This window comes from Podarcis melisellensis (assembly GCF_964234715.1).
Source record: "Podarcis melisellensis genome assembly, chromosome: 7".
Classification (NCBI taxonomy): domain Eukaryota; kingdom Metazoa; phylum Chordata; class Lepidosauria; order Squamata; family Lacertidae; genus Podarcis; species Podarcis melisellensis.
Window position 1 is genome coordinate 14104618 of NC_138539.1, and position 22670 is coordinate 14127287.

Consider the following 22670-nt stretch of genomic DNA (forward strand, 5'->3'; position numbering starts at 1 on the left):
GGGCTGATTTCCTTCAGAATGGATAGGCTTGATCTTCTTGCAGTCCATGGGACTCTCAAGAGTCTCCTCCAACACCATAATTCAAAAGCTTCAATTCTTCGGTGATCAGCCTTCTTTATGGTCCAGTTCTCACTTCCATACATCATGACTGGGAAAACCATAGCTTTAACTATATGGACCTTTGTTGGCAAAGTGATGTCTCTGCTTTTTAAGATGCTCTCTAGGTTTGTCATCGTTTTCCTCCCAAAAAGATACAGAGCATGAACCCCAGTTATTGTGGAGGACTCTTCACTACCAATTCACTCTAATCAGTGGATAAAGTGTCTTTTGATCATTTGAGAGGGTTGGGGGTACAGGACATGAACTAATACTCTTTAGATAATGAATTGCTTAAATAAGCCTTCACTTGTCACAATATCTGCAGCTCGGGGTGGGTGGGCAGATACTATTTATGTAGCTTCCAGCTGCTTATGCAGTTGGTTTACTTTTGACGTTGACCTTGCACAGTTGGTTTATGTCCCCTGGAGAAGCTTAAAAGACATTCATCTTTTTAGACTTGAGTACGCTTTAAATTTCCTAAGTCATGTTCAATAGTGTTCTTGAATTGGGTACTACGGTTTAAAATTGGCAAAGGCTAAGGAATGTAGTAGGGACGCGGGAGGTGCTGTGGGTTAAACCACAGAGCCTCTTGGGCTTGCCGATCAGAAGGTCGGCGGTTCAAATCCCCGCGACGGAATGAGCTCCCGTTGCTCGGTCCCTGCTCCTGCCTAGCAGTTCCAAAGCACGTCAAAGTGCAAGTAGATAAATAGGTACCGCTCCTGCGGGAAGGTAAATGGCATTTCCGTGCACTGCTCTGGTTCGCCAGAAGCGGCTTAGTCGTGCTGGCCACATGACCCGGAAGCTGTACGCCGGCTCCCTCGGCCAATAAAGTGAGATGAGCGCCGCAACCCCAGATTCGGCCACGACTGGACCTAATGGTCAGGGGTCCCTTTACCTTTTTAAGGAATGTAGTGCCGTAAATCCGTATGTCCTATTCAGAATAGGATTTCTTGTGACCAGCATGTATATGCTAGTTTGGGCTGGAGAAAAGAATAGCATAGAATAAAATTTCCTTCACCGAATATATAGGAGCTGGAACAGACCAAAGGCCAATTTAGTTCAGCATCCTGTTCTCTCTGCACCCAGCCAGATGCCTATGGGAAGCCCAAAACCAGGCCATGAGCGAAACAGTGCCCTTTCTCAGCTGCTGGTATTCAGAGGCACCCTGCCTCCCATAGTGGAGGCGGAACATAGCGATTGTGGCTAGTAGCCACTGAAAGCCTAAAACCTCTTGAGTTTGGAGAACAGCCATTGCTAAGCAGTAGACCATCTGCTTTGCATGCAGAAGGTGCACAACATTGTAGACAATGCTGCTCCAATGGCCTGATTTCCTGGTTCCAAATTTGGCTAATTCTGTTTTAAATCTGCCCAAGCAGGTGGCCATCTCTGCATCTTGTGGCAACAAATTCCTCAGTTTAACAGCGCACTGGGTGAAGAAGTATAGATGCATTTGCCTGCCTTTAATCTCCCTATAGAGCCAGTGTGGTGTAGTGGTTAAGAGCAGTGGACTCGTAATCTGGTGAACTGGGTTCGCTTCCCTGCTCCTCCACATGCAGCTGCTGGGTGACCTTGGGCTAGTCACACTTCTCCGAAGTCTCTCAGCTCCACTCACCTCACAGAGTGTTTGTTGTGGGGGAGGAAGGGAATGGAGAATGTTAGCTGCTTTGAGACTCCTTCCGGTAGTGATAAAGCGGGATATCAAATCCAAACTCTTCTTCTTCTTTTTCTTCTATGTTCAGCTTCACTGAGTGTGGTGCTGATAACACCAAGGTTGCAGGTTCAATCCCTGTATGGGACAGCTGCATTTTCCTGCATTGCAGGGGGTTGGACTAGCTAGACAATCCTCAGAACTCTGCTGTTCTATGATTCTATGACCCCAGGTTCTAACTGTGTGTGTGTGTGTGTGTGTGTGTGTGAGAGAGAGAGAGAGAGAGAGAGAGAAAGTTTTCTCCCGGTTTCTCCACACAGTGAATAATTTTATGCACCTCTATAATTTTCCCTTTTTTCTTTTATTTTTTCTTTTAAAAAAACCAAAACAAAATCCCCAAACGTTATAACCCTTCCGCATAGAGGAGCTGCTCCAGCCCCTTGATCATTCTTCTGAAAAAAGTATCCATGGTTGGAATCTAAAGAACTGCCCAGTGAGTGAACAGCGGTTCATGAAATTCAGATATAGAGAACACATACCCATGGAGAGCCTGTATTTATATTTATTGAACAGCTGTCTCCTTGGCTCCTCATAGTCAGAACCCCTTCAGAGCAGAGGGGCAGTTCAAAAGCAGTTGTGGAAGGAGATCCTGCTATTCAAAGGAGGGCAAAGTAAATAAAAAAAAAACCCATTTGGTATGCATGAAATAACTCTTTGGTTCAACAGTTATTTCCTTTTGACATGTAACTTTCCTTGTGGCTGGTGGTATGCGTCAAAGCTGATTTACCATGGGGTAGGTGGCATGAACAGTGCCTTCTGTATGCTTATGGACTCCAGTTTCCATCATTCCTGACCATGCTGGCTAGGAGTGATAGGAGTTGTAGTCTTGACGACATCTGGAGGGCACCATCTTACCTACCCCTCCCTAGCTGATAGCATCTTTAAGTCGTTATGTTGAGATTTTATCCAGGAAGAGAGAAGAGACCCGTCTAAATTTGTATTTTTCCTCCCCCCTTCCTGTACCCCTTTCAGTTGTACATGTTCGTTCTCTATCTGTATTCCAAGTGTCTTTGACATCGTTGATGTAGGTTTCCCTCTGGATTTGCTGCGCTGCGAAAGCTTGCTTGGCTTGGACCCTGCTACCTGCAGCAGAGTTTTGAACAAAAACTACACGCTGCTGGTCTCCATGGCGCCTCTCACCAACGAAATCCGACCCATCAGCAGCTGCACACCCCAGGTAAGAGAGAATCATAGAATCATAGAGTTGGAAGAGACCACAAGGGCCATCGAGTCCAACCCCCTGCCAAGCAGGAAACACCATCAGAGCACTCCTGACATATGGTTGTCAAGCCTCTGCTTAAAGACCTCCAAAGAAGGAGACTCCACCACACTCCTTGGCAGCAAATTCCACTGTCGAACAGCTCTTACTGTCAGGAAGTTCTTCCTAATGTTTAGGTGGAATCTTCTTTCTTGTAGTTTGGATCCATTGCTCCGTGTCCGCTTCTCTGGAGAGGAAATCTCCCCAGAAATGAAATGGGAGGGTTCCTTCCTGTGTGACGCTTTGCTTTTAGTATTTACGGAAGGCTTTTGGTCAGCAGTGTGCATGCACTCTTTATCTGTGTTTTATATGCTTTTCTTCCCAGCAGTTAACTTTATTGTTTTTGCATGGATTTATCCAACTACACCTCCACAGCTGGAAGACAGCCCCTTTTGCGGAGGAGTCTGGCAGAGTCTCTCCCGCCACTCCCCAGAGTACAGGGCTGGAACAGCATTTTATTTTATTTTTGCCTGACTCCCCTTCCCATTGCACCACCATGCACTAACATTCCTTACTGCTTCAGAGGCTCCCCAAGCCCTGCATGGCAGATCTTTGAGGGGCTAAGGTGGTGCAAGGGAAGGGAACACCAGAAGTTTCCTTCTACCCATTCAGACCACTGGTCCATCTAGCTCGGAAACGCGGGTGGCTCTGTGGGTTAAACCACAGAGCCTAGGACTTGACGATCAGAAGGTCGGCAGTTCAAATCCCTGCGACGGGGTGAGCTCCCATTGTTTATTCCCAGCTCCTGCCAACCTAGCAGTTCGAAAGCACGTCAAAGTGCAAGTAGATAAATAGGTACCACTCCGGCGGGAAGGTAAACGGCATTTCCGTTTGCTGCTCTGGTTCGCCAGAAGCAGCTTAGTCATGCTGGCCACATGACCCGGAAGCTGTACAGTGGTACCTCAGGTTACATACGCTTCAGGTTACAGACTCCGCTAACCCAGAAATAGTACCTCGGGTTAAGAACTTTGCTTCAGGATGAGAACAGAAATCATGCTCTGGCGGTGTGGCGGCAGCAGGAGGCCCCATTAGCTAAAGTGGTGCTTCAGGTTAAGAACAGTTTCAGGTTAAGAACGGACCTCCGGAATGAATTAAGTACTTAACCCGAGGTACCACTGTACACCGTCTCCCTCGGCCATAAAGCGAGATGAGCACTGCAACCCCATGGTCGGCCACAACTGGACCTAACGGTCAGGGGTCCCTTTACCTTTACCATCTAGCTCAGTAATGTCTACACCAGACATGGGCAAACTCGGCCCTCCAGATGTTCTGGGACTACAACTCCCATGATCCCTAGATAACAGGACCAGTGGTCAGGGATGATGGGAATAGTAGTCCCCAAACATCTGATGGGCCGGGTTTGCCTATGCCTGGTCTACACTGACTCACAGCAGCTCTCCAGAGTTTCAGACACCCCCAGCCCTACCTAGAGGCACCAGGGATGGAATATTTTACATGTAAAGCATGTGTTCTATGGCCCAGTCAGAGAAAAATGCCCCCCTCCCTTTCCGCTGATGGGGGTGTCTTGCTGATGGAACTCTCCCACTCCTGGGACACTCCCACCAGTGGAATCTTAGGCGGGATCAAAGCCTATGGTTGTTTCTGTCCCCGTCTTTCAACAAGGTCCCCAAGCCTGCCCACAAGAATTTTTCTGAAAACGCAGAAATCTTTATTCTTAAAAAGCATTTTACACTGCTTTCCTTCATGGATTAGTTTCAAGCCAAAAAGCCACCGACAGGAAGGTGACATAGTTCAAGCTGGTATGAAAAACCATAAAGTCATAATGAGTCGGTAAAGGTAAAGGGACCCCTGACCATTAGGTCCAGTCATGACCGACTCTGGGGTTGCGAAGCTCATCTCGCTTTATTGGCCGAGGGAGCCGGCGTACAGCTTCCGGGTTCTGTGGCCAGCATGACTAAGCCGCTTCTGGCGAACCAGAGCAGCACACGGAAATGCTGTTTACCTTCCCGCTGGAGAGGTACCTATTTATCTACTTGCATTTTGTGCTTTTGAACTGCTAGGTTGGCAGGAGCTGGGACTGAACAATGGGAGCTCACCCCGTCACAGGGATTTGAACCGCCGACCTAGGCTCTGTGGTTTAACCCACAGCACCACCTGGACAATGAGTCTGTAGGAAGTGCTTAAAAGGCTTTTCTGAAAAAGAAAAGATGCTGCGAGCTTTGCACCCAAACCGTGGCTCTGCCATGCTGCAAGTGATTTGGATGCAGCAGAGGTCTCAGTCCAGTTCTGCCCAGCGCTGCTGGTTTCTGCTGGCAGGGAAGCCCCACCAGTGAGGAGTTACCAACATGTCTTCCCAAATGCTTTTTTGTTTCTTAATATTAGTCAGGTGTGAAGCTGCAGTTGCTGTTAGAAGAATCCCTGTTACTGCATATCAAGGTTATAACAGCAACGTTCGTCTTATTCTTGCTTCAGTGAGTGCCTTTTCCATCTTTCCCTAGCATATTGGACCGGCTATTCCAGAAGTCAGCTCCGTATGGTTCAAGCTCTACATTTATCATATTACTGGACAAGGGCCTCCATCTCTGTTGTTATCTAAAGGAACGAGACTCCGAAAACTTCCAGATATTTTTCAGGTAGGCATTACATATTTGGAGGGAACGAGAGTCTTCTGTAATAGTATTGATTCTGGAGTTGTTGCTCCTTTGGCCTTTGCGTGTATCACCTGAAGCTGCTGGTTTCAGCAAGGTAAACAAACAAACTCCTGTGTTGCAAAATATGAGTCAGTAATATCAAAAGTAACACGATGGCCAGAAACAATTACAATGTGAATAATCGCATGAGCAGTGTTCCAGAGTATTTTTCATTCTCATGTATATTATATCTATTCGAAAAAAGATTGGTTAATGAAGAAATTACATATCTTTCTACTTACGGGTGTTGAACTAATTAGCTGATGAAGAATTCAACAAAACAGTAGTTGTTATCCGGAAACACTGTTCAGCAGAGTTCAGAGTTGGACATCAAAATTGGACATTTGCTGATTGTACAAAGCTTCACAGCTTGTTCTCCGCCGGGTAAAGTCTGGCACCATGATTCGTTCAAGGACTTTCAGAGACTTCAGTTTGTTAGTTTTGATGTTTTGAATTATTCCTATAAAGTTTTTCACATTGTAATTGTTTCTGGCCAGCGTGTTGCTTTAGATATTGCTGGTTTCAGCAAGGTAAGCTGTTGCACTGGAAATGTGAGTTCTTGTTGAAAATACACTGAAAAGGATATACCAAGAGCTCTGGCCACGAGTTTCAATATAAGGAATAATTCCTATTCTGATTTTATATAATATGGACTCTTTTTGACTGCCATTGAGACTTGTATAAAACAATTGTTGTGTACTGCTATTTTATGTACCTTTATACTATATCACTGCATATTTGAAACTACATTATTTCTGCACTTAAACGTTGTATCTAAATTTACTATTACCTTAAAACTGTCGTACTTACACGTTGTTTAAATTTACTATTAGTTTAAAACTGTTATTCTTAGCAGAATATACATGTTTTTCTTTTCAACTCTCGAGTAGGAATTATTCCTTATATTGAAACTCGTGGCCAGAGCTCTTGGTATATCCTTTTCAGTGCACTGGAAATGTGGGCAACCTTAATTCTGGGGTAGAGGCCTTTGGTCATGTTCAACTTTGGGTTCAGATCAGTGTTTTGTATAAATAGCTCTAGAGCAGGCATAGGCAAACTCGGCCCTCCAGATGTTTTGGAACTACAACTCCCAACATCCCTAGCTAACAGGACCAGTGGTCGGGGATGGTGGGAGTTGTAGTTCTAAAACATCTGGAGGGCCGAGTTTGCCTATGCTTCCTCTAGGGAGCTGAGATGGCTCAGCCAGCAGAGCATAAGACTCCCAACAGCATCTAGGGGGCCACAGGTTCTGGTGTTGATAGGTAATGCAGACGTGTAGATAACAAATTGTCTCTAAATTAATTGAAAAGCATGTGTGCCAATAAATCAATACAAATAGGATGATTGCATTACTTTTCAGATTTTTGAAACAATTCAACTGAATTCAAGGCTGAAAAGAGAGCTTGAAAAGCAAAGCCAGATGGATGCAGACAGTGGAGGACTTTGCTCTTGCTGCAACTCTATAGACCTTTCAGTCTTAATCTGACCGCTGTGTCTTCACTTCTGCTCCCTAGGGCTATGACCGCTTACTAATAACATCTTGGGGGCATGACCCAGGAGTCGTCCCAACTTCCAATGTGCTCACCATGCTGAATGATGCTTTAACCCATTCTGCTGTTCTGATTCAGGTAAGGAACAACTTGTATTAATATGAAAGTTCTGATATTTCTGCTGGACCAGAGAGTTGTGGAGGATGTGGCAGAAAAGGAGTGAGAATTAAAGCTAGTTTGTATAATATACAGATGTCCAATGGTGGCTGGAAGATGGTTCATTTAATGCAGCTCCTTATTTGAGGTGCTTGTAATTAACTCTTGGAATTTGAGAATATTGTGGTGGCGTGTGGCTCAGATGGTTTTTTTAGACCAGACTTAGCCAGCCTGGTAACATCCCAGATGTTGTTGGATTCCATCACCAACTTCTCCCCTTCCCCTGACTCCCAGTTCTTGATCGCATCTCTCAAGAAAAAGCATCCTAGCTTGAAACCATACTGGGATTTTGGCCTTACTATTAAAGGAACCTTGATCTTACTAACTGAACTCTTATCAAGCAACAACAGAGAGTTTCCATTCTGTGAATTCTGCAGAATTTAGTATTAATAGAGAATCATGGCACCTTAGGTTCTTGGTTCTCTGGCAGTAATTTCCCGTGATCAATGAGGGCTAGGCGCCTTTGAAAAGCTGGAGATTGTCACGTTGACATGGATTTTGTGCCTTAACTCTCACTTTGGTGTTTAGGGACATGGTATGCGTGGTATGGGGGAAACTGTCCATATGCCATTTCCATTTGATGAAACAGAACTGCAAGGAGGTAACTCATGTTTTCTTGTACTGGCATTCTCCGCTCAGACACAATTTGTGCGTGATTGAATCCTCAAAACCGCACCTTGCTGCTCACAGTAACAAGGTGATACTCAAGGGTAACAAGGAAAGGGGGAAATTAGCAAGTTTCTGTCCAGGATTTCAGGCATTTCCCATCGCCTGCTGGCTGGAGACGCTGGGGATTGAACCTGCGAGAAACATGCGCGCAAAGCATTTTTCTCTGCCACTAAGCTATAGTACCCCTCTTTGCTTTTGGCTTAGCGGGTATCAGACTTGTTTGTTGCTGTGAGAATTTAATCACTACCTTTTGAATGATATTTTGGTTAGGAATAATGTAACTGATAATACACTTTCCCAGCAGCCCCCCCCCAATAAAACATGATGCAGACATAAAAGCCACTGATCATTGCTGTCAATTAACAATGATTCCAAAAACTTGCTTCCCCGCTCCCACTCCCTTGCACTGTTCTGCATTGTCTTTCTTTGTGGCGAAGTAAAGGGAGGGGGGACTTTCTGTTTTGCTAGATTTCTTTGCCACTGCAATCTCTAATCTTTTTAAAACTGGTGGCTGTGGTGATGCAACCTTTTTTCTTCTTTTCTTTTCTTTTTGCTTAGTAAAATTGCCATTTGACGTGACAGGTGTTTCCCCCCACATGTTTGTGTTTAGATTTTTCTCGTCTCAACATGGGCGTTCACAAAGCGTTGAGGATATTAAGGGAAAAGATGGATTTGCAGCACTTCTGCGGCTACGTAACCATGTTGAACCCTTTCAGCCACCATGTGCACAGAAAGCTGAGTGATGCTTCTGATGGAAAAGGTTGGTCAGCAGTAAACCTTGATTGTCAGATGTGGAGGCTTCTAGCATTTGGATCTGTGCCGAGTTCCTTGTGTGCAGCGAATGAAAGGTGGTGGAATGGAAGCAAGCCATACTGAGCATCTGCTAGGAAGCTTGTAGCTAAGGGGGTGGATTCCTGAATCCCACACCTTCTTCCTTCCCCCCCAAAAAATTTATTCATTTTATAACATAACTAAACAACACAAACAGAAAAACAAACAATACAAGTCCTCCCTATCTGATTTTCATTTTACCTCATCTTTAGCAGTTTACATATATCATAATTTTTAACCATTTTTTATCAAGCTTACTTTTACCATAAAAATCTTCACATGTTATCACTTACAAATAATACTATTTTAAAATATACTATCTTCTACTTCTAACCCTATAGCCTATATCCACTTCCAAAGCTATTCTAAGATTTAAATATTAACATCTTTTTTTCCAATATTCTTTAAACTTCTTCCAATCTTCTTCCACCGTCTCTTCTCTCTGCTCTCGGAGTCTCCCAGTCAGTTTGGCAAGTTCCATATAGTCCATCATCTTCATCTGCCATTCTTCGATAGCTGGTAGATTTTGTTTCTTCCAATTCTTCGCTAGTAATATTCTCGCAGCTGTTGTGGCATACAGAAAAAAAGTAACATCCTTTTTGGGGATTTCACCCCCCACTATACCAAGAAAAAAGGCTTCTGGTTTCTTAATACATGTGTTTTTCAACACTTTTTTCAGTTTGTTATAAAGCCTTTCCCAGAAGTCTTTTACCTAGGGGCACGTCCACCACATGTGGTAAAAGGTTCCTTCTTTTTCCTTACATTTCCAGCATTTATTATAATGAGTATGATACATTTTTGCTAACTTCACTGGTGTTAAGTACCATCTGTACATCATTTTCATCAGATTTTCTCTTAATACATTACATGCTGTAAATTTAATTCCTTTTTTCCACAATTTCTCCCAATCCACCATCATCATATTGTGAACCCCACACCTTCATGGGTTCTGCTAAAAGGAAGCATCCTGCGCATGGCCAGATACCAGATACACCAAGAATGTTGGCAGTAGAGAAGCCATTGGGGATGTGAATGCACAAGGCATAACCAGAGCAATGCTGTCTGTGTGCAAGCAAAGCAGACTTGAGGGACCCTTCAGAGCAGATCTTGAAGGCACAGGTGGGAGGAGGGAAGGTGAATTCCTGATGTGTAAGCATGTGCAGCGTTGTGTTCCATCCAGAGCTGCTGGATCATAACAGCTGTTGCTCATGAATATAGCTTACATGGCTTGTTTCTTTTGCTCAAAGGCGAGCCAGAGCTGGCACTTGGCTCAGATGTAAATGGGAGCACGGAATCATTTGAAATGGTCATTGAAGAGCCACCCTTGGATTCGGCAGCTAAGCAAAGTCCCGAAGGTAATCCTTTTGTAAAAATAAAGGGTTTAATTTGGTACAGTGCTGGCTGGGGCGAATGAGCTGCATTCCAAATTCCACATTGCCTCATATCTGTATCTGTTCAGTTCCCACAACAGAGCAGGAGTGGGTCCCCCTGGAATTGTGCTTTGGAATTCCACTCTTCAGCTCCGAGTTAAACCGGAAGGTCTGCCGGAAAATTGCAAGCCACGGACTGTGTAGCAGAGAGAGGTGAGGACTTGCTGGGACCGAAACTGTTTGCCTGCAGATCTTTCAGCAGAGCTAGAAATGAAGCAGTTAGTGTTTAGCATGCACACGGATCCCATGGACTACTTGTTTGACGTTCTATATGTTTTCTAATCTTTCAACAGCCTTCAAAAACTGTTACATTCCAGTAGAAAACTTTCTCTACAGGTCCTTAGCTTTGTTCATTCATTCCAGGTAAATATATATTGTTTAAAAATTGCATATGCATTAATATTTACATAGAAGTTCCTTTTTGACATAAAACACATTGCAGACTTGGATTTCTCTATGTTCTTGTTAACTGATGTAATGCTAAAGATTGCTTGCTGAATGAGATGAGGAAAAGCATCTGTCTGGTTCTGTAGCTTTATTCTCCATACCTCCCTGGACAATGTTGTGGGTTTGTTTCATGACTTTGTACTTAGTTGCACGTTTTCTCAACCTGAAGGCCACCAGGACCACTGGTGTTATCAAACCCCTTTTCTGACAGACTTGCATCCATGTAGTGCCTTCTCTGCTACCTCTGACTGTCTTTCTAAAGGGCCTTAATCTCTACTTGGTATAGCCGTGGTGACACAGTAGTTGCAGAATCCTAGGCTTTAAGAAGCCCTTCCTGACACTAAAAGCCTCTGGGCATGTGCCAAGTGTCACAGCTCCACTACCTCCTATAAATTTGGCAAGAGGATAAGAGAATGAAGAAAGGAAAAAGGAAAGGATCCTGGGTCCTTTGGCCATTAAAGAGGAAGCTGTTGGGTTAATAAAAGAGAAGCCAACTAAGGCTTACTACGTTTGTGAATACTAGCAAGACCCCTGCCTCTGCGCATCAAGAGTCAAAATTGCTCAAGGTCCCCTGGCACTGGCACCTCCTTTTGTCAAGGACATCTGAAGGCAGCCCTGTATAGGGATATGTTTAATGTTTTATTATGTTTTTATATATGTTGTAAGCTGCCCAGAGTGGCTAGGGCATGGGTAAGCAAACTAAGGCCTGCGGGCCGGATCCGGCCCAATCGCCTTCTAAATCCGACCCACGGACGGTCCAGGAACTAGCGTGTTTTTACATGAGTAGAATGTGTCCTTTTATTTAAACTGCATCTCTGGGTTATTTGTGGGGCATAGGAATTCGTTCATTTCCCCCCAAGATAGATAGATAGATAGATAGATAGATAGATAGATAGATAGATAGATAGATAGATAGATAGTCTGGCCCCCCACAAGGTCTGAGGGACAGTGGACCGGCCCCCTGCTGAAAAAGTTTGCTGACCCCTGTGCTAGGGCAACACAGTCACAATGGGCGGGGAATAATAGGAATAATAATATGCAGTAGCCAGTCGAGAATTTGGGACTGTGAGTCACTTGTTTGGCAAAAACGAATACCAACCAGTAATCCTACTGAAGCACATTTCCTTCTTTCCCTCCTCAGGAAAGCATTTCAACTATGGAATTACTTTCAGAAGCCAGCTTCTCCTCTTCCTCCTCTTCTGCTGCAAGTTTACTTTCCCACCCATCCTCTGCCGACGCAGGCGTTCCCCTTCCAGCCAAGAACCTGATGTTCAAGGACGGTACATTGTCAGAGTGGAACGGGCGGTCTCCTTCCTCTGTCCTTATTGCGACTGTGCCACCCGAACACCTGAAATAGCTCGAGGGGTTCGCCCTGGCGTGGTTCACATTTTGCCTTTTCCTTCCGGGTAACCAACTGCATTCGACTTACAGTGCCAACCTCCCCGGAAGTGTCCTGCTACCCACAGCATGACCTCTGCAACAATAGTGTTATTAAAGTGTGTAGTGCTGCACTTTTAACCTGGGGGAGATGCATCCTCTCTCGCCGACCTGTTCATTACTGCATGTCATGCTGCAACAAAAAGCTTCTTAGTTGTCAGCCTGCCTCTCTTTTTATCTCAAGACAATCGATCTTTCTTTTATAACTGAAAGCGCCCTTCGTAGGCTTTCTGATGTTTGAATTTCTATACTGTCACAGTAGATAATAGTAATTTTATACGTTTGTGGTGCAGACCTTAAACTTGCTTTTTTTTTTTTTAATCGTATTAACACACAACAGTTAATAGCTTTTGGCATTAGAAAGGCACAAGTTGTATTAAAATAGTTTAACAAAAGTATCAGTGACTGATGGGAGAGAGGGGGGACGGCAGGGTTCTACCGCTGACGTACTTAATAATTAGCTATTAACTACCTGATTTAAAAGGATAGTTTGGAGGTAGTCACTTCAGTCTGCTGCTACTGCTTTGTAAATGATTTTAATCTGAAGCTTAAAGGCACCTACAGAAGCGTCATAGGAAAACTTAGAGAGGTGGGACTAATATTTTTTTTTGTCCTTGGTGGAACCTTGCAGTTTGATGGGATTACACCAATGTTAAATGTGGTGCTGTCTGTACGTAGAAGTTATTGTTGATAATACACTTTATTTTCTCCAGCTTCCTTTGTTGGCACAGTAAACCAGAAGGGTGAAGGCAGGAATTGAGAGCCTTTTGCTCTTGTCTCCTTTCGTCCAAAGCTAATTGAGAGAATCTCGACCTGGGATGGCTTTCATCCCATAACAAGCCAGATGTGTGAATCCACTGCCATGTCTGGAATTCGGTGTCTTGACTTGCCACTCTGCCCCAAGACCGAATCTGCACGTGGCGGTGACTTCCCATAAAGTTTCGAGCACGCCTTACAGGGGAATGTGTTTATGTGAATAGGTTCTAAGCAGGCAGCGACACAGAATGGTTGGTCTGCTTTGGAGAACACTGGCTGAAATCCACAAAATATTTGCACTGCGTAGCATCTGATCCATGCTGCGGAAGCTGCGTTTCTTATAACCAGTGGGCTCTTCCCTCTGATGACTGATGTGGAGAAAGGAATTAAATGCCCAGAATCAGGCCAGGCTCACATTGAGCCTCTCCTCTTCCACATAGGAATAGACAAAAACTAACAGAGCTGTAACTGTAAGCAAGCCTGGTCTCTCACTGGAAGAAATTGGGCACAATCTACTGGGAAATTTCCTATGCCCCATAACAGGCTCAGCACAGGAAATGCTCTTTTGCAACTCTCACTTGCTCAGTTGGGCTTCTGCAGGAAAACTTTTCAGTGGATTGTGGCCATACCTGGGGGATGGCTGGTGTTTCATCATGAAAATAATGTTAATTGGCAGTTTCATTTCAATCCTTTCTAGATTTTATCAAGGTTCCCTTCCTAGGAAGGCAAGAGAAATGTATGCAGTGTTGTTTAACAGTTAGATTTGCGTAGTTTATACAAAAACTGTCCTGTGGTTCTTCTAGTTTCAGGGTCTTCTCAACAGCTGCGAAAGGTTGAAAGGGGGGGGGGAAAGCAGCTGTGAAAAGTTAAGAATAAGAACCTTTGGTATAAAAATCATTGTGGTCCAAAATGTTTGATATCAGGGCTTTGGGGGGAAAGGCGGTTAGTTATTTGCTTTATTGGAATAGCAGTTCTGGGACTGTTGTTTTTTAATGCACATCAGCAGGGATGTTTTGGGGACCAAGAACTCAGAAAGCAACGAAGTCACATTCATAAACAGATTGCAGTATTTAGCAGGCTCATCTCTTCTTCTTTTCCTTTTCTTAAAAAAATACGGAGCAATGGCAGAGGATTTATTGGGCATATTTTGAAACTGGGGGGGGGGGGTGTAGAAAAATTACCTTGCATTCTTCTGGTTGGAAATTGAATCTCTCCCCCGGTCATTTCTCCTTATTATTATTTTTACACAATATTTCTGGGAGTGAAGGTTTCCCTTTCATTTGAAAAGCGGGAATGAATAAGAATTTGCACAGACAGTAAGGTTTTTTAGCCATCTCTCACTTTTTTCTGCCTTTCCTGCACCTGCAACAATGGGGGGGGGGGTGGAATGGGACTCTGAGGCTGCATGCAACGCAGACCATTGCTTGATGAAGTAATTCAGCGTGCACATGAGTACCTCATTGACTTATTATTTTTTTTAAAAAAAGTTTCAGCTCAGCCATCATACTGGAAATAGAGCAGTGGCTGTTTTTCTCGCCTTCTAACAAAAGGAAAGGTGGGTTTATGATAGGTGATCTACGGCTGTCAAATCACCAATCAAAACAGAACAACACAAGCCTGACTTCCTCCTGCCTTGCATCTTATAGCCGCTTGATATGCAGAATCAGCAGGCTAGAGACTTCCGCAGCAGAAGCATCTCTTCGCCTGCTAATGCTAGCATATCAAGCTACCATTGGAAGCCACAAGAGCAGAAATCAGTTGGCAATCTTCAAAGCTGATCTGTTTCAAAGAAACGACATGTGTATTGCAACTACAACATTCCAGCCCCCCCATGGAAATGCAAGGAGGACAGAAATAAGTTGCTCTCCCACCCCTAGGAACTATCCTAAGAGGAACTGTTTTGCGCACCACCTGCCCAGCTGTTAAACCTGCACATGATGCAAGAGATCCATTGGTTGGATCTACTAACATCTTTTTCTTCTCTTTTTTGCTTTTACTTTAAAGCAGCCACTGGGGCCTCCAAATATGGCGGGAGAGCAGTAGTTGGGTGGTTACGTCACCTATGCCATGCCATTTTCCAAGTCTCAGTTGCCCCCCAGCAAGCAAGCAAAAAAAAGTAGCTTCAGGGCCATTTTTAGATCAGTAGTTTGGAGCGTGTGAAGATTACACACCCCTACCCTCACTGCCACTGTTGTGATGAAAATTTGGACACTTCCAACCCCGCAGCTAGTTTTAAAAAGAGCAAAGCGCTAGGAGATCCAGGGATCCCCCACATCACATAGTGTTTAAACTTGGAATGAAAGTTCTAATTAGTGGAGCAGGGAAGCCTTAATGTAAACGATGCCGTAGCATAGCTTTGTAATGCTGATAGTGTTCTGCTTTGTGTAAAGTATAATGTGGAATGGCATGCTGGGTCAAGGCTCACCTGGAAATCCCAAGCATTCTGGAGCTTTATCTCTACTGTTCTAAGAGCTGAAATCCCCCTAAGGGTCAACTTGAATAAACTTCTCTATTTTGTTCTCCAGCACCAAGGCATCATTTGATGCCTCTCCTCTTTTCCGTGCAACTATAATCTTCAAACCTCACTTAAAGCTAGTGTCGTGAGTGCCGCCATCTTGGATGCTGGCCTGGCTAGACTGCTTTAAGCCCAAAATGGAAAACTTGGTGGCAATGCCTTTGCTACTGATGCCAGCACAGCCTGCATAAGAGTCCCAAAAGGTGAATCTTAAATTGGGTATGCGGGTAGTTGTTAAAAAGTGTCCGTAATGGCTATGTGCCATGGGTGGTTTGAGTGGGGTGGGGCAGTAAGGACATATCTGAATTACTTATAAGTACTGTACTGTGAACAAAGACGACAACTTTATGCAACCAAAAAAAATATTTTTTAATCCGTCGAGCCTAATCTTTTATTTCCCCCCCCCACCAGCTTTTTCCTTGTCAAAAATCAAGTTTGCTATGTTTTAGGCCTTAACATTTCATTATTCATCTATGTGTGCTTCATGACTAAGATGTATTTTGCTGCTTGAATCTGGGAATAAATGAGACATCCATAAATAGTATTTTTAACTGGACTTGCCTTGGGAGGCTTTTTCAAGGCAGTTTCACTGGGATTATCCCTTTTTTCCCCCTATGTATATATGTTAATCTTTTCCATTCCGTCCCCTCCCAACTTCCCAGCAGTTTGAATTCTTTATTTCCACAGTGCACTTATAATTCATTGTACTTCTTTTCCTCCAGTGTTTCTGATACTATTTTGAAGGTTTTAAAAGCGTGGGAGTCCGGCAGCCCTAAAAGCAACCCGGTTGCTTTGTTCCCAGTCCGACGTAGTTGATAGTATACAGTGAACTGTACAAAAACCTGGTATTTGATTAAATTATTGGAATATGTAACATAAATGTTTACAAATAAAACTGTGTTGCTGGTCAGGACCTTTTCCAGAACGGCTTACTTGATCCTACAAATCGAGCTTTTTGGCAGGGAGTGAGTTCATGTGTGCGATTATGTTAACTTGGTTGCAGAAACTTGAATGTGTGAGCTGACTCCATTCCTTGGAGTGGAGCAGTGTGATTTGCCAGTTCTGTATGCAGTTGATTCTATACGGTGCCCTTCCAAAGGTCCCCAGAGTGACTTACAAGAATGTAAAATTACAAGAAAAGGAAAAGTGTTAAAACACCACACTATAAAAGGGTGGTAGAATAACTTTTGGCGCAATTAAGACGCCAGGTAGCAAACATTGCTGAAAATAGCAAACAAAACTGTGTTATATTAGGAAAACTTGTTTTCAGGAATGTGCATGTTAGGAGGGAAATGGCATATTATAAAAATGGTGTATTAGGAGAAATGAACACTAAAATGTCGGTGTTCATTTTTGTGAGAACCTTTTCTCAAAACATTTGCAAAAATGATGCAAGAATGTGACCAACTTAAGACTGGAAGAAAGATGAATCTGTCGGTTTCAGCTTCTCAATCTCAAGAGGAGGGTTAACCCTTTGCCCTAAGCCACTCTTAATTAAATGGCTTCTCTCGCCAATCTCCAAAGCAGGGCAAAAACACTATAAAGGCATTTGTCACTCTTTCTCTAGCTGTTCAAATAAGAGTTGGGTCAGGGGTTGTAAACACAGAAGGAGCCCCAATGGAAACGTTCCAGTTTCTCACTGGCGCTGCCCCAGTTCAACTCTTTCCACACACCTATTACATTAAAACTTCAAGAATTCTGATCATGGATCTCTTGCATTTGTTGTAACCCTTTTGTCTTACAGAAGGCTGCTGTGAGGCATTCAGCTGGTCTTAAATGAGTCCTCTTAGCTATTGGAATGATACAGAGGGCAAGCCAGCAGTTACCTCTGGGCTGCTTTCAGGTCCACAGGCTGGTTTGTGGTATTATATTTATTAAATTTGTATATTGCCCTTCATCTGTAGATCTCGGGGCAGTTCACAACATAAAACCACAGTATTCATAATAAAATTAAGAACAACAACAAACCAAAAATCCCTGCTACCACAACACATGTAAAAGGGTAAAAGGTAAAGATAAAGGGACCCCTGACCATTAGGTCCAGTCGTGGCTGACTCTGGGGTTGCGATGCTCATCTCGCTTTACTGGCCGAAGAAGCCGGTGTACAGCTTCCGGGTCATGTGGCCAGCATGACTAAGCCGCTTCTGGTGAACCAGAGCAGCGCATGGAAACACCGTTTACCCTCCCGCCAGATTTACCCTTACCTATTTATCTACTTGCACTTTGACATGCTTTCGAACTGCTTGGTTGGCAGGAGCAGGGACTGAGCAACGAGAGCTCACCCCGCCGCGGGGATTCGAACCGCTGACCTTCTGATTGGCAAGTCCTAGGCTCTGTGGTTTAACCCGCAGCACCACCCGTGTCCCATTTAAAAGGGTATTGGGTGTCAAATCAACCCAAAGCCTGGATGAAAAGGAATGTTTTTGGCTGGTGCCTAAATGTTTCTAATGAAGGCACCAGGCGAGCCTCCCTAGGGAGAGCATTCCACAAGCGGGGAGTCACTGCAGAAAAGGCCCGTTCTCAGCTTGCCACCCTCCAGACTTCTCATGGAGGAGGCACATGAAAAAGGTCTCAGATTATGATTGCAGGAACTGGGTTGGTTCATACGAGGAGAGTTGGCCCTTGAGGTGTTGCGGTTCTGAGCTCACAGCCATTCACCAACACACAAGTAAATCTAGAAAGAAATTTTAGCTGCCTGTTTTTGTGTGTGTGCCTGAGCATCTGATGACAAAGATAGCCGGAGTCTCCCATTTCTTGGCTAAACAAATTAGATACTCCTTTCATTTTACTAGCTCTAATGTGCAAGTGTTTTAGTTGTGCTTTTCATGGGAAACACATCTTTCTTTCTAAGCCTTCAACCCCAACTGGATTTCCAAAACAAATGTGTTAGTCTCTCATCAGAATTAGTGGTGATTAGTGATTTAGGCCTGAGAGCACAGTAAATCTGCCTCTTGGCCTTTACATCAGAGACTTTTACTGCTGTAGTATTTTCTTGGCTGGAGCTTCAGCCATTTCTGGAAAACACATGGGTTTCCCCCCCATTTTTGGCAAGTTCTCACCACGTCAGTTAATCCTTTTTCACAGCATCAGAGCTTCTGACACGTAGCTTTTTTCATCAGAATTGAAAGTCTCTGTTTCTGTACAAAACAATAAATAAATCCAGAAAAAGGGGAATGAATTCCTTCGACTCTTGGGGTGAGGGAAGGAGAATGGCCTTTACCACCTCACAATTTAACAGACCTCGAACCCGTCACACAAAATACTGACAGGCTGGAAGCATCCTTAGTCGTGTTCAGAGTGGACTAATTGGAATAAATGGCACAGGTGTGTTTCCGCTATCCTACTAGCTGGCCAGAGTCCACATCTGCTTGGTTTCTTGTGCATGTTAGTTGCTTTCTTCTGAGCTGAGAGCAGAGGGCCCTTGGACTCCATCCCACCAGTATGAACAGCAAAGGATGCCCTGTTTGATCTCCTGTCACTCAGCTGCTCACTCTGATACGTAACAACCCAAGACATCATCCAGTGGGAATAAGCAGCTGAAGAGTGCAATATCTAGGAGGATTTCAATTCCATTTGCATTTAAGCCCTTAACTTTTCTAAACAATAAAGGAACCAAAACCCAAGCGTCCTTCAAAATTCGCACGTACCTGAGTTTTGCAGTGCAGTTCAACAGCCAAGTAGCGTGTTCAAAAATGCAGTAAAGGTAAAGGGACCTCTGACATTTAAGTCCAGTCGTGAACAACTCTGGGGTTCTGGCACTCATCTCGCTTTATAGGCCAAGGGAGCTGGCGTTTGTCCGCAGTTTTTCCGAGTCATGTGGCCAGCATGACTAAGCCGCTTCTGGCGCAACGAAACACAAGCCAGAGCAGCACACAGAAACGCTGTTTACCTTCCTGCTGGAGCGGTACCTATTTATCTACTTGCACCTTTTTTGGTGTGCTTTCGAACTGCTAGGTTGGCAGGAGCTGGGACAGAGCAACGGGAGCTCACCCCGTCGCAGGGACTCGAACTGCCGACCTGATCGACAAGCCCAGGAGGCTCAGTGGTTTAGACCACAGTGCCACCTGCGCTGTATGCATATACTGGGTCAAATGTGCACAACGCATCTTGGCTAATATTAGGCAGAATTAAATGCATACAAAATTGTGTATATTGGAATATTCACCAACAGCAGCCAGGAAGTGCACCCTTCAAGAGTGTTCAGCATGGGTATAAGATCAATAGGACAATATGATGACGAGTCGCATAATGGTTTTGAAGAACTGAAGATGGCATGAGGGATGTATCATTGCCTGCGGTGTACACACTCATCGCACCTTCACTTCTGGTAAGTAGAGGCAGGTAAAGGGACCCCTGACCATTAGGTCCAGTCGTGGCCAACTCTGGGGTTGCGGCACTCATCTCACTCTATAGGGCGAGGGAGCCGACGTACAGCTTCTGGGTCATGTGGCCAGCAGGACTAAGCTGCTTCTGGCAAACCAGAGCAGCGCATGGAAACGCTGTTTACCTTCCTGCTGGAGCGGTACCTAGTTATCTACTTGCACTTTGACGTGCTTTTTGAACTGTTAGGTTGGCAGGAGCAGGGACCAAGCAACAGGAGCTCACCCCGTCGCGGGGATTCGAACCGCCGACCTTCTGATTGGCAAGCTCTAGGCTCTGTGATTTAACCCACAGCGCCACCCTAAAACTGCTGCTTCCAGAAGAATTCTGGAGACCTTTTCATAAAAGATGGAGAGATGGCGGGGGGGGCAGGTGATTCTAGGTCTTATTGCCATCAGCCGTCAGGCTACTTGGACTGAAGTTGTTAGATATTTTTACTTTACCTATTGGTCAGATTTATGCTTGCTTACAGCTTGCTTCAGCAATCTTTTAAAAGGGTGGGGAAAACTGCAGGAAACTGGCACCCCCCCGATCACTCTCCTGAGCCCAGCAGGAAACTGGGTCAGTCGGTTCCTCTCCCACGGGGGGAGCAAGCAATTCTGCTGACCGCTGAGTTCAGGCACACCAGAAGGCTCCCTGTGCCCAAGCTCAGCAGGAACATTCTCCCTTTGCACCAGTCAGTGTGAAGGAGCAGCAATCCTGCTTAGTGCTGAGTCCTCGCTTTTTTGCAGTGCTTCAAAGGCTCCTGGCAACCAGTGGGTTGTGCGGCGCTTTGGGAGCGCCACAAAGTGGACTTAGCCAAGCCCCACCCTTACCTGTATGACATCAGGTGCAGAGCAGGTGAGTATGGCTTGCTCAAAATGACCTCACCGGCCAAATGAAGACAGGTGGGCCAAGATTGGCCTATTACTAGAAGTTGCCCTTATTTTAGGCCACCTATCCTTCCATTCACCTCTCTTTGAAAAACCATTATCTGCCATGTCAAGACAAGATTATGCAGGTAATATGCAAACTGAGCTGCCTAGCTGTGGGCAAATAATTTCCCTAAACCTTGCTGTACACAGACAGTGGAGGGCGATTCTAAACACAATTGAACAATACGTACTGTAATTGTGTTTGTGCATCAGTGTAGCGTATAAAGACAAAGAAACGTTCTGGTAAGAACTTAGCAAAGCCAAGGGCATACTCGTGTAATTTATTTTTTAAAATGATAATTAAAGATTTCTTTGCACTCCAAAATACCCCATCCCAGAGCCCTTACCCTGTGAGTGCTTCTTCACTCGTGTTTCACGTTAGCCTTGAAAATTCAGCGTAGCACAAACTCTCCCCCTATACTTGGTCAATTAATAACCGACAGCAATGCTCCCTGTGGTCTAGTACAGGCTTCCACAGCTACGCTCTGTTTGCTTTTTCGATAACACTAATTAGCCTCACCTATGAATACAAGCTGGAAAACATTTGCTTGAGGATTGTGTGACAAATTCCAATATTAACATTTGGGGGGGGTGGCAGATAGCTGGGGGACGGCACCTTACTGTTTTACCTCAGGCAGGTCACCCCTGTTGAGAGGCATATTGCCTCCAACAGTGAGGGTAAAACTTAAAGCCATCATGGCTTGTAGCCATTGACAACCTTGTCTGTGAATTTCTGCATAATTCCCTTCTAAAGCCATCCAGGTTTGCGTGGCGAGTTCCCGCCCCCCACCAGAATAAATAAAGACACGAGACACCACAATTTAAGGTTAATTGGGCAAATTAGGCCACAACTTTATTGAATTCAGGAATGAGAGGCATTGGCTTAGGCATTGGTCCTAACGACTATCCGGCTCCAGCCCATTTGCTGGAGACACAGGGAAGGGTTAACACTATATCGGGGGAGTCTCCTGCCGAGGCACGTCGACTAGGAGCTCCCCCGGGTCACCGCTCTGGGGCGTGCTTTTGGCCCACACCTCCATAGGCTTCAGACAGGGCCACGCCCCCCAGAGTCCTTTAACGGTGTGTCGGGCAAAGGAGCGCACTGTAAACACAGCTGCGGGTGCACGCACGCGGTGTTAGAAGTCCCTAAGAAGGCACCCTGGAGGAGTCCTTCGCTGCAATGGCGACCCTGCAAAATTAAACCTAGAAGAACAAAGTAAGCCAGAAAATACCACGAGCTAACCTGCCAGGATACAAACCAAAACGTGAGGGCGAGCTGGCGAAAAGAGGGCAAGCCCCCTCCGGCCCTAAATAGGGCAGGCCACGCACCCCCAGCCAGCTGATTGGCTGGCTGGAGGGGCAGACCCGGCCGGGATTCCCCTGCTCTCGCGGGGGCTGGAAACAGCCCCCGCTCACGTGGGGTGGGCGTGAAGCCCGCAACCCCACCTCCTGGGCAGGCTGGAAGTGGCTTTGTGGCCATTGCTGCATCTTGTGGGATCCGATTCCACAGTTTAACTGCGCAGGGTGGCTTCCTTTTGTTAGTCTGTTCAGCTTCATTGCAATAGTCCCAGCTTTTAGAAGTATGATGAGAGAGTCTGCCCAATTTTATCTACGCCACACATTGGCAAAGCTCTCAAGAGCTGCTCCTTCCCTGATCCATGAAAGACAACTGAAGGCGGCCCTGTTTAGGGAAGTTTTTAATGTCTGACGCTGTATTGTTTTTAATATTCTGTTGGAAGCTGCCCAGAGTGACTGGGGAAACCCAGCCAGATGGGCAGGGTAGAAATAAATTATTATAATAATAATATTTGGTCTTCCTTCTCCCCAGATGCTTTTCCAGGGAGGTGTTTCTCTGTGTGGAGCTGGGGG

At 45.0% G+C, this 22670-nt stretch overlaps 1 protein-coding gene across 1 annotated transcript in view; it reads left to right on the top strand.

The window, feature by feature from the left end:
* FAM91A1 (family with sequence similarity 91 member A1) overlaps positions 1–16420 on the top strand; it is a 36293-nt gene extending 19873 nt beyond the window's left edge. Inside the window, exons 16-24 of the mRNA XM_081918740.1 lie at positions 2836–2984; positions 5525–5659; positions 7231–7344; positions 7951–8023; positions 8702–8851; positions 10170–10277; positions 10382–10505; positions 10646–10715; positions 11941–16420. Coding sequence (XP_081774866.1) covers positions 2836–2984; positions 5525–5659; positions 7231–7344; positions 7951–8023; positions 8702–8851; positions 10170–10277; positions 10382–10505; positions 10646–10715; positions 11941–12156 — 1139 coding nt within the window. The 3' untranslated portion in view covers positions 12157–16420. The remainder of the gene's footprint in view (positions 1–2835; positions 2985–5524; positions 5660–7230; positions 7345–7950; positions 8024–8701; positions 8852–10169; positions 10278–10381; positions 10506–10645; positions 10716–11940) is intronic.
* Positions 16421–22670: the final 6250 nt, after the last annotated feature.